Source organism: Ixodes scapularis, unplaced genomic scaffold (assembly GCF_016920785.2).
Source record: "Ixodes scapularis isolate PalLabHiFi unplaced genomic scaffold, ASM1692078v2 PGA_scaffold11__112_contigs__length_91849675, whole genome shotgun sequence".
NCBI classification, from domain to species: Eukaryota; Metazoa; Arthropoda; class Arachnida; order Ixodida; family Ixodidae; genus Ixodes; species Ixodes scapularis.
The window spans coordinates 67,026,276-67,043,961 of NW_024609837.1; the positions used below are offsets into that span (position 1 = coordinate 67,026,276).

General features: G+C 44.6%; 1 protein-coding gene across 1 annotated transcript in view; it reads left to right on the top strand.

Annotated features, from left to right (window-relative positions):
* Positions 1-17,686, top strand: part of LOC121835088 (villin-1-like) — a 55,236-nt gene that overhangs the window by 10,061 nt on the left and 27,489 nt on the right. The window contains exons 2-8 of the mRNA XM_042289022.1: positions 1,045-1,147; positions 1,858-1,971; positions 4,491-4,592; positions 5,486-5,595; positions 8,181-8,259; positions 16,593-16,691; positions 17,177-17,330. Of these exons, the coding sequence (XP_042144956.1) occupies positions 1,045-1,147; positions 1,858-1,971; positions 4,491-4,592; positions 5,486-5,595; positions 8,181-8,259; positions 16,593-16,691; positions 17,177-17,330 (761 nt within the window). The remainder of the gene's footprint in view (positions 1-1,044; positions 1,148-1,857; positions 1,972-4,490; positions 4,593-5,485; positions 5,596-8,180; positions 8,260-16,592; positions 16,692-17,176; positions 17,331-17,686) is intronic.

The following is a 17,686-nucleotide window of genomic DNA, read 5'->3' on the forward strand; positions in this document are numbered from 1 at the left end:
TAGTGAAAAGGCTTTATTTGCTTTTTCAATTGCGTTCCAATTTTTTTGCAATAGGACATTACTTTTTTAGTGTTAGTTTCTTTCTTTCACATTCTTATTTACTTGCAATAGGACGTTGTGTAACCGACAAACGAAGTGAGCGGCAGAAAGCCCAATGTTTCTATCTGCTCAGGAGACCAGTGCTCTGTACTCGTGTTCAACCCAATATAAATCTTTCTCGCTCGACGATTCCTCAACCTAAATACAAAACTAATGCACACGGAGAGCACCAAACAATACAAAACGGTAAATAAAAAATATATTTTTGGGATTATCTTTTGCGGCGAAGGTTGGATTTAAATCGTCACCATAAGACCGGTCTGATTTAAATCACGATTTAAATTATGCTGATTTTTATTTTCTGCCTTGGGCCACGTTGAACTGTCTGCAGGACTGCTGCTTTCTTCTGGAACAGTGCCTTTTATCTAACTTTTTTTGTTTATGGGTACCGAGACATTTTCCAAGTATTTGGGTCTCATACATTTCACCCAGAGGCTAAGAAATTTCACGACTATGTCCTGTTCTCTTTGGCGTAAATCGCTGCTAAACGCCAATATTATTTTTGTCCTGTATCGAATGTTGGTGCCGAAAAACCCCAAATCTACAGGAAAATATTAACATCCAAAAAAGACTTCCCAGTTCAGAAAATATTAAACCCGAGAAACATGGAACCTTTTTCCTAAGTAACAATTTTTAGACATTGAGTGAAACACTTATACTTGTATTCACCTCAAGAACCATTGTAAAAAAAAGTTTGGTTCTCGTAAAGCATTACAGATCACTACAGTGAATTAAGATATATAGGGGTGAATTTTTCATTAGCTCACAGTTTTTTTGTTAAGACATTACACGTTTTGAACACCAAAAAGCGCAGTTTCTTCCTCCGACAGCCAGATCTTGTAAGGCCGACCTCATGCAGCGCATTAATATTACGCAAAACTTTCCTTTACCTTGATTCAACGAGTGAGTGTGTCATTGGCTTGTCTCGTCTTTGCGCAAGTTCAGGATCCAAAATGGTGGCGTCGTGAGCGGCTTCAAGCATGTCGAAGACACCACGACTCCCCGGATGTTCCACGTCAAGGGAAAGCGCCGGCCAATTGTCAAAGAGGTATTCATATGCCTCTAACATTGCTTAAATGCTGCAGACTTTTTTTGCCATACTTGATGTGACATGAACCTTTTGCAATCATGAATAGGGCGCAATAAGCTCGCTGTTGCACAATGTTCGGCATTAAACATTGTAAACATCTGTACAGCAACTGGCAACACTGTTTGTTTCAGCACTGTAGAAGATCCGCATAGCCTGTGCGGCACGACTGCAAATCTGGGGTCTTCAATGCATGTATCACGCAGCAGCGAATACATGACTGCATCAGTAATCACTGCTTCCAACGAAGCAAACCTACTAGCGTGGCATTCACAACATACATCGAGCAGTAGCATTTGCAAGATTGCACGCATATTTGGTGCTTCATTACCTATGGTAAAGACCCCAGGTTAGCAGACACACGGTGCACGCAACATTTCAGCCTATCCTACTAAACGAGATTGCTCCACCGATTGCGACGTTAAATCATTAAAACATTTAGCGACCGAAGGAAGCATGCACAAGCTGATTTATCAAACGGTGCCTCGCTGGCAGGGCCACAATAATCAGCTCTGCTCTGGAAGTTTGGTTAATCCATGTAACATAGATTATAACCACCAATCAGTAAATACAGCAATAAATCGGCACTTACAAACAGCTTGATAATCAGTCATGGTACAATGTTTCAAAGTGTTGCTAGCTGTGTAACTTAACCGATGCTTTTTTGCAAGCTGCCCCATGTGTCCTGGAGCCTAATGAACGACGGCGACGTATTTGTCATCGACGCCCGGACGGTCGTCTTTGTGTGGTGTGGCAGACATGCCAACCACGTCGAGAAACTTCAGGTCGGTGCAAGCTTCATCACTCGTTTTGTGAGACTTGAAGTTCATAGCGAAGTCTGCCACAATTGGGAAGGTCAAAGAGATTGCAAAGCATTTTAATCTTTGGCTCGCCAATCTCTTGTGAGAATAAACGAGGATAAAAGAAAGACTCAAACAATGGGCACCGGCAACAGACATCCGTTTTGAGCTTCCATGGATGTCCTAGACGCCTGTCGGATCTGCGCAATATCCCGTTTTATTTAGACAATTATTCAATTGGAGTGAAGCGGTAAATGTAGTTTTGTCTCACTACTTTCTGATCATGTTGCATATGCTAAACAAATCTCCCCCTTCAGGTTGTTTCATGCTGTCTTTACTTGTCCATCCTGGGTAATATCTGAATGATTGGCTGCAGACATGAAACCAAAATAGAAAGAAAGTTATTGCAAGCATAAGCATGCTTTTTTTAAACGTATACAGTCGAACCTCGATATAACGAACTTCAATGTAACGAAATCCTCGATTTAACGAAGTATTTTATTTTTCATAATTTCTTGCCCATAGACCCCATGTATTTTTAGTCCCTATATAACGAAGTCTATTTTGCTGCTATTTCAATATAACGAAGCGCCATTGCCATAAAAGGCAATAAATAAATCAACTCTAAAACACAACTTCGCAAAAAAATTGTGGTTAAAAAAAAAAATAATGCGCAAACGCGAGCGCTTGATAGGTTACTTCACGGGGACAGGCCTTCCAACGTTCCTAGGCTGCCCGAGGATGCGGCGCCGGTAGCGCCGGCGAGGCATGCGGCAAAGCGGATTCCGCGAGGCTGGCCAGAAAATGCCGAGCAAAAAGTTAACACGGCATAACAGCATCACCACTGACATTCACTGATCATCATAGTCCACTGTACCGCGGGTAGCGCGGGAGCCAACTTCAGCGGGGGAGCGACGTGATGGCGCGACCGCGCGGGCAGTGCCATCTAGGAGAAGACCGAAAAGACCGATTATCGTCTTGCGAGCGTGTTGTAAAATGTATGATCTCTATAATAATAATAATAATAATAATCTTTATTTGCACAGACAGGTGTTTTCCTGGGGGCGTGCGAGGCGAAACAGAAAGGCGGAAGCCCGTACGCTGGTGCGTCTGTTGGCCCAACCCCCAGGAAACGAAAACAAAGTTCAACATAACAAACAAAAAAACACACAATACTAAAAAAATAAAAAATAAAATAATAAAAAAAATAATAATAACAATAATAAAATACAATATAAATGGAAAGCAACAGAGGCGCAAGCACACTGTGGGCGCAAGGGGGCAAGTAAACTGTGCGGTCAAGAGTGCTGTGTAGGTTGGAAACATTGGCACCGCCTAAACTAAACAGCTTTATTTTTCAACCGGGCGGTATACTCACGTGCTTGCTGCCATAGGGAAACTTAAAGTTCTTTCTTTGGACGAGAAAGCAAACGTTTTGGACGCCATCCTGAAGAAACTGCCGAGATCACGAGCACTCGGGAAGTGCTCGACGCAATGGACGTACTGAGGAGGTACACGGCGTCGCATGGGCAGCAAGATGCCGTGCAAGTGCTCTGGGCGCTCGAACGCCGTATGACGCCGCCGACGCCGCAGCTACTGTCGGACAAGGCGCAAGCAAAACTCGCGGACTACTTTGCCCCTAAATAAATGTCATTTTCGGTGAGTTTTCGTACCCGCAAAATGTTTCGGAATTTTTTTTTTTTTTTTTTTCGCATGCTAAAGCCAATTTTGATTTAGCGAAATTTCAATGTAACGAAGTAAATTGCGAATTTTACCGACTTCGTTACATCGAGGTTCAACTGTATACACAGTACTCTCAAGAATAGGGAGGCATGTTGCAGTGTCTGGTCACATTTTTAATGAAGAGAAAGGCCATGCATGATGATAATCTTGGGTTTTAGGGCACATAGATTGAGTTATTGCCATAAGAAGATGAGCTAAAAATATACTTTAGTGTCCCTTTAAATCAAATCAACCGATTGCCTTAATTAAAAAAAAAAAGCATAATTTTTTTTTTTTTTTGCCTTTACATAAAGCATGGTGCAACATCACAATACCACATGAAGTAGATATAGACACATGTTCCACGATGGACAGTTTTGTAAGAAGGAAACCTTTGTAATTAGTGGGGCAGCAAAGATGGGATGCTTTGTGGGTGAGATTCTTCCATAAGGGAGCTACTTCTGTAAGAGGGACAACTCTGTTGTGGGGATGCCTCGCTGAGTGGGATGCCTTCATAAGGGAGCTACTTCTGTAAGAGGGACACCTCTATTGTTGGGAAACCACGTGGGTCACCTCTGTGATTGGCACATCTCTAAGTAGACACCTCTGTAAGCAGGGCATAAAATAAACAAGTGGAATGCCTCTGTAGCTGGGATGACCTCCTTACACCAGACAGTTCAAGTGCCGACGTCCTGAGCATGAAGGTTCCAATGGGACGTTGAAAGTGTCGCACTGCGGTCCAGTATCTGGTGGTCCAACATCCTTTGAAATCTGACTTCCAGGGAGCTGTCACAGCGCAGCAGCTGAAGGCGGAACATGGGGAAGGCACCATCGTCATCGTGGAGGACGGTCAAGAAAAGCACCTGGGCTCTCCCGAAAAAGAGGTCAGCCTCCATAATTTGTGAACTCCTTCCGGACTGTCCTCAATTGTGACATGAGCCATTATGACCAGAAATGTTGAGTTTCTTCGTCTTTCTTAAGTCTAACGTTCCCTAGCAGCCCTTATGGAATGTGTCTGCAGAATTGGTGCTCGGACATAAGGTGACTTAGGGAAGGCAGGGGTGTCATGTTTTCTTCTCTTTCTTGGAATCTGACTTTAGTGTATTGATCTGGTGGTAATCCCAAATCTGTAATTAATTTCTGGAGAGCTCTGTTAGATCTAGAGCTAAAGAAACACCTCATCAATATGTATTACAAAAAATACTTTCCTCGTAGGACTTCAAGCATTTGTTTACAAAAATCTGGTTTTTGTCAACTTTTGGTGATTCCAAAGTTCATGTCCCCCCCCTTAAGGTTTTCTCTGGAGTGAACTTTAGTGGCTCTTTGTCCTTGTGGGATCTCGTAGGAATGCGTGAAGTATCTCTGCAGATCTGTAATAAGAAACGAAAGGAAGGTCTTCAGCCTTCGAATGGAGGGACGTTGCTGAACAGCACTATACTTCAAAATTTCACCAGCTGATATGCAGACACTAAAAAATTTCCTCAAATGCCTTCCCCCCATTGAGCTGGGACGACATCAAACCTTAGGAGCAGCAGCCAACTCATTCCTTTTAGTTTGATTGTATCGTGATGGCTTCTCTTTTTTGTTTTCCTGCTCCAAATGTTATGTAGTAGTACTCGCAAATGTCTGGGCCAACTGTTGTGTGCTTGCAGTGCCATAAAAGAAACAACAAACAAATGTTAAATTTTCATTTATCAGTTGCAGTATCTTAATAACGAGCAAATGTTCTCAATTATAGTACCTGAACAACAAGCGCATGTTTTCCCGTCAATCGCAGTATCTGAACCACCTCCTTCCACTGGAGGACAAAGTGGTCAAGAACCACCGAGACATGTCCGGCGACGAGCTCGCCGAGAAGCAGCACTGCGCCGACATCAAGCTCTATCGGTATCCGCTCAACTCTTTTGTATCACTTGGAACCACTCGATTATTTATACCGCGGAGGGACGCCATTTCGGTCTTATTACTGCTTGGGATATCGGTTTTGACGCCTATCGTCATTGGCAAGGAGATCGAACTATAGGGGGCACAGTTCCATTATCATCTTCATCACAACAAACAATCGCTGTGTGGCAAACAACTCTGACGCCAGCACTCGCCAAGCGTCCACCGTGTCGTTTCCGCGCTCACTGCATATTTGTTATAGTAGCGATACGGTGCGCACTTGCTGCGTACCCCGGTGCGCGAGCGTGCTTCTGAACTGGGAATATGCAGGGCGGAGGACTGTAGCACGTACGTGATGATGCGGACACTGTCCGCCATCGACTCTGGTGCCACGCTGCGCTCAATGACATGATCGCAGTTCAGCACGTCCTCTCCTTCAATGAGACACTGCTTGCTTTCGCCGATGTAGTCCATGATTCTCGCGAGAGACAGGGTAACTGAAAAGTGAAGTGCATGTTTTGTGAATCATTCAGGAAAACACAGACACCATACTGGCCATGCACAATCGAGGGCATGGGGCTGACACAATGCGGCTGGCAAGAGGGAACTAGATTAGTTCTGTCTAGATGTGTTTAGGAGAAAGGAATAGCGTTACATATCTTTCACGAGCCTCGCGTCATCGTCTTTCGAGGCAGCGAATGCAATAGTGACTGCGGTCGGAGGATTTTTGCCACACAGCGTTAGTTCCAGAGGTGCCACTCCCTGATCTCCCCAATAGCTTTTGCTGACGTGCCTAATGAAAAATGTGAGAAGTGCCTGTTAACACAATCAATATGACAGTCTAGAGCTCCGAAGGCTGGTTTATGCAGCACCATTTTCTTATGTTTTCTTATGTTACATACAAGTCACCGAAACATTTGTGTTTCAAACGTCACGTACCAGGCTATCTCCTTGAACCGGTAGCCACGCTTAAAGGGGCGGTGCAATGATTTTAACACTTAACGAATGTGCAGCTTGTATTTTTTATATTGTTTACTTCGGCATAAGTAAGAGAAAAAGTGCCACCATACCCCAAAATACCTCTATTTCGCTGCGTAATCGTAAAATAAAAAACACTTTTTTTCCCAGCCTGCGGCCACATGGTGGCCGCAAATGGAACCTGTGGTGTGACGTCATTCGGAGTGGTTTTTGTAAGTGATAGTGTTAGGCAATTGTAAGCTTGATTTAAGGTTAAGTTTAAAAAATCTTGTTGTTTAGGCATGCAGAAACGCTTCAAAAGCCTAATATTGCCGCAAAAAGGGTATGAATTATTTGTGGCGCCATCTACCGCAAGTCAACAAAACCTGCCGTCGCCGTCATCCGTCGACGCCTGAGGCGCCTACGGCGGCTACACGAGCAACCCGGACGTTTTGTCTTTCCCTTGCTCGACGGAGTGCGTTGGTCGTGGTCCGTAGTATCGTGGTATCGTTATTGTTCCTGGTGTCTCGACCTCGACCTCGACTTCGACTTCGACTGCCCGCCGCGTCGCAAGCATCTTGCGCTCGACGTCGCTCAGGCCGTCCGCCCATGCCGCCATGTTGGTCGGGAATCGGCGGGAGAGCGGGAGAGCGGCGAGCCTGGCGAGCCGGCGAGCGCTGGGGAAACGGAAGCCAGAAGAACCCAACCGGAAACCAACGCCACTCCGAATGACGTCACAGGCGAAGCTGGTGCCACTTTAATGTTGAGTTGAGGGGTGCCAGAGATACCAATTTCTTTTATTTTTTTTAATGAAAACTAGGGCAAGCAGGAAAGAATATTTTTCGGTCCTTCGTTTTATTTGTGGCCGGGATCAATTCCCGCAATTAATTAGCCGAAGTCCGCAAATTGTTGCACCGCCTTTAACACGAAACACAGATGTCCCGGTGACTTCCGGCATAAGCAGACGTAAGCCTTCGTAACTTGACGTCACACAAGAAAACGGGGTTGTGTGAACCAGCCTTAACATAAACAACCGACAACTCAAAAGGTCCAGTTTCAGAACCTTAACGATAAATGTATGCTCGAAGTCAAGTGTTTTGTGCTACGTCGTCGAAGCTAGAGTAGCTTCCGCAGCGCTCCAACGCTGTCAAAGCTACTTGTGCCAGCACGAGCAAATGCAAGAGGAAGTTACGTGCACATGCTCTTATAGCAGTGCGGGCCTGCAGCAGTGCGGAAGCTATGCTCGCCTCGACAATGTACAGTAAAACCTCGTAATAACAAAGTTGAAGGAGCGGTCGTAATTATTTCGTTATAACCATTAGTTTGTTATAGCCAATGTACATTTCTTCCCACTATTAGAAAGAAAGGTATGATTGCTTTGTTATATCCATTAGTTCGTTATATCCCATTTTGTTATAATGAGGTTATGCTGTATAGCACAAAATGGTCGACGCTAAGTACAGCTCGCACGTCTGTGAGGCTGATGCAAACGGATTAACGGTTGTTGTGGTGTCATTGGACAACAAGTGAAAAGAGTGCCAGCGCCCCAAATGTAGCTCTCGATCGCGACTCTAAACGTCCCGGCCGCGGTGCAATCCGCCGAGATTAGTAATTGGTCGATCTCCTCGCAGCTGCTCGGACGAAGTGGGAACATTGCGCGTGACAGAGGTCAAGACTGGACCCTTGGAGCAGAAAGACCTCCTTTCTCAGGTGAGTTCAACGACCTCCCTCCACAACTACCACACGAGCTGCGTGACACCCTCCATTTAATCGTAATGAAAGAGAGGGCGTGCACCTTTAAGAGGTGCTGTTACTACACGAGCACCGAGCGGTGTAAAACAATCGTGCAAGGCTACGAGCCATCACCCGTGATTCAAGCCAACTTGAATGCGAAAATGTAAGCTTAACTCTATTCTCCAAGTTTCTTCACGAACAGCCAAACATACCTCTTGACGATGGCTTGCGCGCAAATGCTCGTGAATGTGGGCCTGGCTTTGACTGGTCCATTTTTGATTAATGTTTTGGTGCCATAGGGAGTTTGATTCGACCATGAACGCTATGGGTACAATTTGTGCCCATTTGGTTAAAGGGACACTGATACCTTCCAAAAATTTATTTTTGATTTTTTTCCCAGGTGATTTATTATGGTGTCAGAAGACTACCCAATCAATATTTTGCTACAGCGTCACACATATGTTTAATAAAGTCACAAAACGCAACCGCTCGAAACTGAAACCAAAACTGGACTGGGGAGGAAGAAGAAATATAGAGGAGAGAGTTGGTAAAAATCGCGTGGCTGTGCAACTTTTTTTTTTTTTTTCAATCAACATATTTGCAGCTTTTTAGAATCCTTAAAAAAATGGGTGTCATATTTCTTTATATTGAATATTGTGTGTGCGCCTTTGATGACCTACGACTGGTTATATTTGGTGGTTGTGTCTAAACCACAGGAAATTGCACGTGACCACAGAGAAGAAATTGAGAGCGACTCAAACCAGCCAGTTCTCGGGCGGAAAGAAAACGAATTTCGAGCTGCGAATTGTTTTCTGGGTAGTTGAGCTCTCATATGTCATGTACAAATAAAAACCTTGGCGAGCATAAATACCGTCAGTGTCCCTTGAATTATGTGCCCCCTGTAATTCTAGAAAGAAAGCACGTAATTCATGGATGCCAGGGATACAGCAGTATTTCAAATACAAGTATTTGAAATACGTATTTCAAATACTTTGTGTATTTTGCATTTGTATTTAATTACAAATTGGGTAATGTATTTGACGTGTGTATTTAAATACTAAAACGTGGGTATTTCAAATACAATTGTAATTAAATACAATTTTATGGGCGAAAATACATTCCTCAAATTTATTGTCTCTATCCAGAGCAGGAAGAAAACTATGTTCTGCACCGAATGCACTGTCTCTCAATCAAGCACATGCGTTTAGTGACTTTGTGGTTACGGTGCTAGTCCAGGGCAAGAATAGTGACGAAATCGACGTTCACAGGCAGACTGGCTAAATAAGGGCCTGTAACAACTTTTGATGCTTTCCAGCCTGATTTCCATCCATATTTTTGCCTGGAATATTCTAAATGCACGGGTCGTCCAGATGTTCGTAACTGGTGCGAGTTGCAACAATAAAAAAATTCTCTAGCTAGTGCTGCACGTCTTGGTCGTCTCGGTTCTTTGTTGGTCTATACCAAAATGTAATCGACAAAAAAAGCTGCTCGAAGCTCTGTACTTTTTTCATCTATTACGTTCAAGCTGATTACATTTTTTTTTTTTTTTTTAATTACATTTTTATTACCGTTACTAGAGCCTCGCTCACTAACTCCCGAGTGTGCGACGCAAAATTAAAATGAGATACCCAGAAACCCGTTGCAGGTGCCCTGAAGTCGCTGACGCGAATTTTGAGGAATGTATTTGAGAAAGTATTTGGAGGAAACCAAATACATTTGGTTGTATTTGTATCTTGTATTTAAATGCTTTTTTGGAAATGTATTTCGATTTGTAATTAAATACATTTTTGACGAAGTATTTTTATTTGTATTTCGATACATAATTACATGTATTTTGCCCATCCCTGATGGACGCCAATAAAACAAAATGCTCGAGTATATCTCTCCCAATTTCCAGGTTTTTCTTTCTTGAAATATCCCCATATTTTATTCTTTCATTCATAGAAAAACCCGCTGCGCCTGTAAAAGCATTATTGCGGGGGCACGAAGCTTTATAAAAAAAAGATCCGCAGTCTCGCAGCACACCAGGCGAGTTCCATTCCGTGATGGTCCGTGCAAAGGGAGATAGGATATTTGACCTGGAGAACAATGGCTGAACTTTGCTACAATGGTCCAATCGAGAGGAATGAGGAATGGTAACGTGGTGAGCGTAGAAACGATGCAGTACGAATTCCCGTTCAGTTATCATTAATTGAATAAAGCATTAACCACACTGAACTAACATCAAACTGGTAAAGAAGGAAACATCGGAACGTAGAAAGAACAGAAAACCGACAGGACAACATCTTTTTAGACGTTGTCCTGTCTGTCATCTGTTCCTTTTGCATTTTGATGTTTCTCTTCTTCCCCAGTCTCGGGTGAATTCAATGTGGTTAATATACACCGGCTTGCCTGCACCTTTCCTATATTTTTTATGAATAACACGGCTGAAGCTGGAGATTTTTACGCCATTCACTTAAAAGTATCCGGCCCAGTTCCTTTTGCATTTCGGTTGCGCTGAGGAAACGATCCTACCTCTCCAGGACAAACGGAGCAGCAGCAGATTGAACATGTTCAAGCGCACTGACACGAACCTGGTGAACCGGATTGCACATGGGGCACGCATACTTTAATACTGTTCTTACATGTGCTTGATATGCTGCCTCTTTAAGCTCCTTTTATGGTCACACGTTTTCAGTTCTGCCGTAAAAAGCCAAAAGACCTGCTTGCCCTGGCAACCACACTGTTCGCTTGCGCTGTCCACGTACCGTCATCGGCCGAATAACTCGCACCTGAATGTTTAAATGTAGATTCTGTTCCTATAGTTTCGTTGTTGGGGAACTGTTGATGAACTAATATAAGACATTCTTGTGAGAATCTTACGTGAACACACTTTTTATTGTTCAAAGACATCCTGTTATTCTTACGTTGTGTTTCTATGCTTGAGAGGTTGCTATGGAATCCGTTTCATCCAACACTTTAGTGAATAACTGGCACCACTGTTGGCAAGCAATTGTATCTTAGATTCAATTCCACAGTAAACATCATTAATGTGAGTGAGGGAGAGGGGTGGCCCCAGTAGAGGCCCTGGGGCGCATCAGATGAGACAACTACACGACCGGAGCATGTTTAATTTATCACCACCTGCTGCTGCCATGAAGTGAGGTAATTATCCATTTTCTCAAAGTAACATCAGCATTTAAATCTGCTAGCTTCTGTAGTAATACTGAATGAAAGAGTTAGATGCTTTGACATAAATTAACCCTAAGCACCATTTTATGTAACTTAAGCATGACTCAACTGTGACATATCTGTCTCACATTCCCAGTCATGTCAGTTTTTTTGTTTTTTTTTTATTTAGTTCAGTCTGTTCAGACAATACATTTTGTCCGCAGTACCAAGGCAAAAGACCAGAAGGTCTGACGAGGCCTTGGTACCGCTACATAAATGAATATTAAAAAGACAATGGCACTCGTCGACAGCAGAGCACACTAAAACAAGAAGCGCTCTTAAATAAAATGTAATGAATAACAAAATATACATATCTATGACATTTTGATAGTACACATTTTTGATACTATAAAACTATACTATAAAACCATAACACAAAAAAGCCTACAAAAAAAAAAAAGAACAGATAGCAAAGAGGATTAAGCCAGATATTTCAGATCAGTTTGCGACATTTGTGGGCAAGAGGGTTTCTTTCACTATGCTTTCGTATCTGTTTAGCAATATATTTGACGTAATAAGTGTATCAGGATAACTGTGTGCATTAAGGAAGTTTGGGATTTGAAATGAGAGTGTTTGTCTGCCCATGTTTGTCCTGATTTTGGGGAGTATATACTTGTCATTTCGAGTGTTGTAATGGTGGTCGGGTCTAGTGCATGCAGATGGATAGCTAGGTTGTTGAAGTCTATGGTCATGAAATATATAGAGTGCTAGTTTATAAATGTAGAGATGCTCAAAGCTCAAAATTTTATACTTCTCAAAAAGCGGAGCTGTATGTGCATCATAAGCAGAATTGTGTATTAGACGAACAGCTTTTTTTTGTAATAAGTGCAGATGTGTGATACAGTATAGACCACTTACAACGTAACCGCTTATAGTGCAGCACCGGGTATAACGCGGTTTTTTTAAACCACCGGTTCGCCTCCCATAGAACTCCATGTAATTACATACCGCTTAAAATGCAGGCGCGCGAAGGGAAATACCGGTTATAGTGCGGTTTCTGGCACAGCCCGCCGACCGCACCGACGACCGGAGCAGCGAGCACGCTTCCCTGTGCGACACTAGATAATGGCGCGAGCCGCAAACGGCACTCGCGGGGCAAGGAGGTTGCTCGAAGAAGCGAAGAGAGAGGCTTCATTTGCCATAGCGACGGAAGGACGCACGCACGTGTCGTTCATGTGTGTGCGTCCCTCCGCTGCGTTGGAAACAAACAACCGAAACGACAGACCAATCGCAGGTCGAGAAGTGTTCGTGCGCGTTGCATGCCAATCGCGGGCCGGCGGCTTCTGTCCGCAAACATGGCGTCGGTTGTGGCGTTCATCTCATCGTTCCGCGTAAAGACGCTATCCTTGACAGTGAATTTTCGTTGTGTGTCACTATGATAACCCAGCACGTACTAGAAGGGAAGATCCACCTACTCGTGCGGCGAGGTGGCGGCGCTCTCAAGACGGCAGAAACACCCGTGTCGTCGCGTTTGTTTACTTCGGCTAAAGTGGTGCTTTCTAAGCATTTGTGTTTTTGAACATCGTCCGGATTTCTTATTTGGAGCATTTCATGCCTGTGCTCAAGTTCAAGGTATTACTGGCGCGTACCGTATGAAGGATCCGAATTTTCACGCGTTTTCATCTCCGGAGAAAAGTGATTAGGGTTAGCAATCCTGAACGCTCGCAACGTCCGTCCGCAACCCGCGACGCCGTTAAAAGGCTGCGCCAGGCAAAAGCCGCTTATTTCTTTTAAAATGTGTGACACACTTGAGAGAGATGTGTACTAGTCTGGTGAAATAAAGACTTTCCTCAAACTAAGCTTTATTTTTCATCTAACATAAAATAAATTCTTTTACAAAGGTAGGTTGTCTCATGGCATGTATTTTGGCCTGAAAAATTGATGTTTTGGTTATAACGCGGTACCGCTTATAGTGCGGATTTTCGCAACTCCCGCGACATACGTTATATGCGGTCTACACTGTATTCGTTTTCGTCGTCTGACCCCAGACAAGAAAGTTTAAGATGTTTAATCTAATGAAACAAGCAAAAGCAAGAGATATGTGTGGTGCTTATGCATCATTTGATTATAGACATCGTTTCACACGGAACACTGTGCCACATTCACGGTATAATAGATATAAAAGCAACTGTGAAAGAAATGCAACAGCCACACGAAGGTGGCACAATACCACACCTTGAGTGCAACATGCAGCTTTACAAATGCCTGACACAACCAGTGCTCCATGCTCTATTTCACTTTGAGTGCGAGCGTAGCAGGGGCTACAAGAGCGAGCACAGGGACTTCAGCACCCCCCCAAGCATGCGTGCTCATGCAGTGCAAGCATCATTCGGGGCAACATGCTCGTGTTTGTACCTTTGGATTCGCTCGCGCATAAAGTGAAAGAAACTATATAGTGTCGTTGCTCGTGCTTTGGGTGATGGTGCTCTTTTCTGTCAACATACCCCTTCCCTGTAGTCACTGCCATGGCTAGTCTAGGCTGTGGCGAAGCTTTCTGAGGAGGCAGAGGTGAGAACAAATGCATTCCTGGGACAACGGCTCATGCTTGCACTTTTTTCCCATGCATGTTTGCATGCCTGCCCTCGCTTTGCCACGACAGCATGCCTCTTCGAGACCAGTGTTCCTTCGCACATTCGGTCCTTCGATAATTTTGAAATTCTAGTGCTAAGAGTAAACACTTTACATTTCTAAAGCACACAGAAACGGCTGCATTTATGTAGGTTCGCATTTCTTTTCATCTTACGCACGATCACGCAGGATTGTGGAAGAGCTAACCCCTGTTCTATGCGCATTTCTGGCGTGGGGTGGAGATGGTAGAGTGGAGAGGGTAGCACAAGTGGAAGGAGAAGGGCTTCCCCAATAGAGCGAAAAAGGTGCCAGAGTGGAGGAGGCAGAGTTGCTCTTTCCACATTTCTACTTGCCGCTCTCCGTGCGCTCCAATCGCCACTTACGCCACTGTGTCAGTCACGTGACGTATCGGTGAGAGGTAGGTCATGATGACGTGTAGGTGTCGTCTCTTCTTGCATGCGTCGTTGCGAGGATAAAAAGGTAAGGGAGGAGGGCAAGGCGGCACTTCAAAAAGACGTGACGGCGGTGCTTGAAATTAGACGAGGTCGAACACGAGCGTCGGCTGCATTTCTCATAAAGTGCAATTCTGCGAACGACGGTTTGATCGATAGGTCGAGATGCAGCTGCACATTTTTACAGAGGTGGATACCAGTGCCCCTTCCCGGCAAAAAATGCTCATGTACGAGCGCGAAACCTTTACTCTACAGCAGCCGCCGTTGCGAAATACCCACGTGGTCGCGCTGCGACGACACGCCCCCTTGCCTGCCCATTGCCAGGTTCCATTCTCATGGGCTCTCTGCACCTCCAAAGGACGGCTCACCTACGTACCTTCGCTTCTTCCACCGCAGCTGCGGCCACAAACAGCCCTCGCTCACCTTCTAACACACGTGGCCAAACCACGCAAGCATCGCGCTGTGTCTGAGGGCCGGGCATACCAGGCGCGCCGAACAGAGTAGGCAAAGGTTTGCAACGGCATGGGAGCTGCAAAGGACGCGGGGCCCCAACTTTCACGCTAGAGAGGGCCTTTTCACGACGCAGCAGCTACCGTTGTCGATCGCAGCACGCTTTGTGGGGTCGTTTGCAGTTTTAAAAGCTCGACTACACAGTCCCACACTTTATTCAAGAAGACAGACAAAGGAAAGGATACCTCCCGACGACCGGTGATCTTCTTAGTTGAACTCGCCCGAGCCGCAGCGCAAGGGAGACATCTTGAGTTTCATAACTATCCTCAGTTTTTCGATTGCCAGCTTCTGTTTCACACTTCCTTTATCCACCAAGTTAGTTTTGAAAAAAATGTACCAACTTTCCCAAATTTTATTTCCACATATTGTTTCTTACGTCGTCCTGATATTGCAAATACATTACTTGATTGGTTTCTGATTGGTATTAACATAAACCTTTTAAAAGAAAAAGTTCATTTTTATGGAAGCTTTTCCTCAGTGCATTTAAGAGTAATAGGTGCTGAAATGTGCAGTATTTATTTGAACATACGCACCGTAACAAAAGATCAAGAGCCTAGACGTTTCTCCGTACTAGCGCTAACAAATACATCTCAACTTGCGGTTTGCCAACGATTCCTTGCAAAATTATTAGTGCAAGGAACACTATCATCTCTTTGCGATCCACCGGTTTCCATGAAGAGCCCCGCGCAGCGAAATTCGGGACCGCGTGGCGGTTTGTCCCTGTCACAATGAGGTCAACAAGGTCCCAATCAAGAAAAAAACCTCGAACCAGCCGAGAATGTCTTTTTCGTCAGTGGGTTGCCGCAGAATCCCAGGCACTGCACAAAACGGGAAACCTCGGAGGCGCAGGTAGCGGGTTTTCAGTGTTTACGTGGTTTGCGCGTTGCCACACTCGAACACTACCCAGCGCGTCGTCTTCTTCGTCACTGTGGTCGTCGTCTAAGTCCGTTTCGTATTCAAAATTCATGTCCGACTCACTTCGAGAGACAAATTCGATGTCTTCATCGTCGCTACTGTTCAAACTGCCGCAAGAGAGAGCCCGTTTCCGAGGGCCGTCACCGGCATCGCTCAAGCATGCTGCCATTTCTGATCACTGTTGCAAGGCTTGATACACGCCAAAAGCCAAAACACGCTACATTTGTGCGACCTCTCCTGGCCTCCAGTGTTGAAAATTGAAACTAAAGCCGATGGACAAACCTGTCTCGTGTTTGGCAGTGAAAACAAACCCTCATTTTGGCTGGACGAGTCTGACTCGTCATCGGCGATATTGGTACAACCTTCCATGACGAGTACAGCTCGGGCCAGGTAGTTAAAGGGTTAAGAACTCCCTTGAAGCTCTCCTTCTAAAAAAAAAAAAAAAAAAAAAAGATCCCTTCAAAACACTGTTTAAAAGCTTCCTTTAAAAATTTCTTTTAAATGCTCTCGCCAAAAGCTCCCTTTAAAATGTTTCCTTTCAATGCTCTGGCTAAAAGCTCCTTTTAGAAACTCCCTTGAAGCTCCCTTCAAAATATCCATTGCTCTGAACCCTTTGTGAGAGCCAAGCAGCGCCTTTATCCCCCGCACCCGCAGGACTCCTACATCGTGGACAATGCAGAGGCCGGGATCTGGGTCTGGGTCGGCAAGAAGGCGAGCCACAAGGAGCGCACGGAGGCCATGCGCAACGCACAGGTCTGTTCCTTCGCTCGCACAACCGTGCTCTCCCAATAGGAAAAACTCCGGCGTGACCAGCATAAATAAAACGACACACAGAACAGAAGGATGAGTAGAAGATGCGCACAGACTCAGCGATGGCTGTCGTTTTCTCTCACAAGAAATAACGGATCCATTGGGATGTTTAGCCAATGGGTAGAAATTGAGGGACCACTTTCTAAAACACAGTGAACACACCAATCAGACACATTCCTGGTAGCGTAGTTGTACGGAATGGTGTGATGGAGGTATGCAGTCTTGTTTTTTCTGCGTCTTCTTTTACATGCAAACATATTTTGTTGCGAAAGATAATAAGAGTCGGTGGTCGGTGCTGTGTTTGGGTGTGTCTTCTGCTTGCCGTTGTGTCCTTCCTTTGCTACTCTTTATTTACTCCGATTATGCACCGACGTGCCCAACTATGCACCTTGATCTCTACTGACCATGCTGAGCGACATGCGATGCAGGGCTTCATCAAGAAGAAAGGTTACCCGCACTGCACCCAAGTGGCGCGTGTCATCGAGGGAGGGGAGCCAATGGGGTTCAAGTGCCTCTTCAGGGTGTGGCACGACACCGAGCACCCCGCCCTGCCCGGGAAGACGCACTCTGCACACAAAATCGGTTGGTTCTTCTCGAAACATTCGCACAACGGTTGACTGCGTGTCGTCGCAACTTTGCAATCGTAATTATAGTAGCTTGCAAGGTAGAGAGCAAAAAAAGTGATTTAAATTGTGACTTACATCATACCAGTTTTACTATAATTTTAATCAAACCTTTCCTGCAAAAAAAAATTTAAAAAAAGGATTTGGGGGATTATTTTTTGGGACTATATTGGGAAAATGTGTTGCAACATTGATTTAGTAAACCACACGAGTCTCTTTGCTTGACCCCCGCAGTTCCAATTTTCTATAACAGTGACACTAGGTGGTGGACACACATGTTAGAAGTTTTAACATGTGGAAAAAAAAAAATTAAAG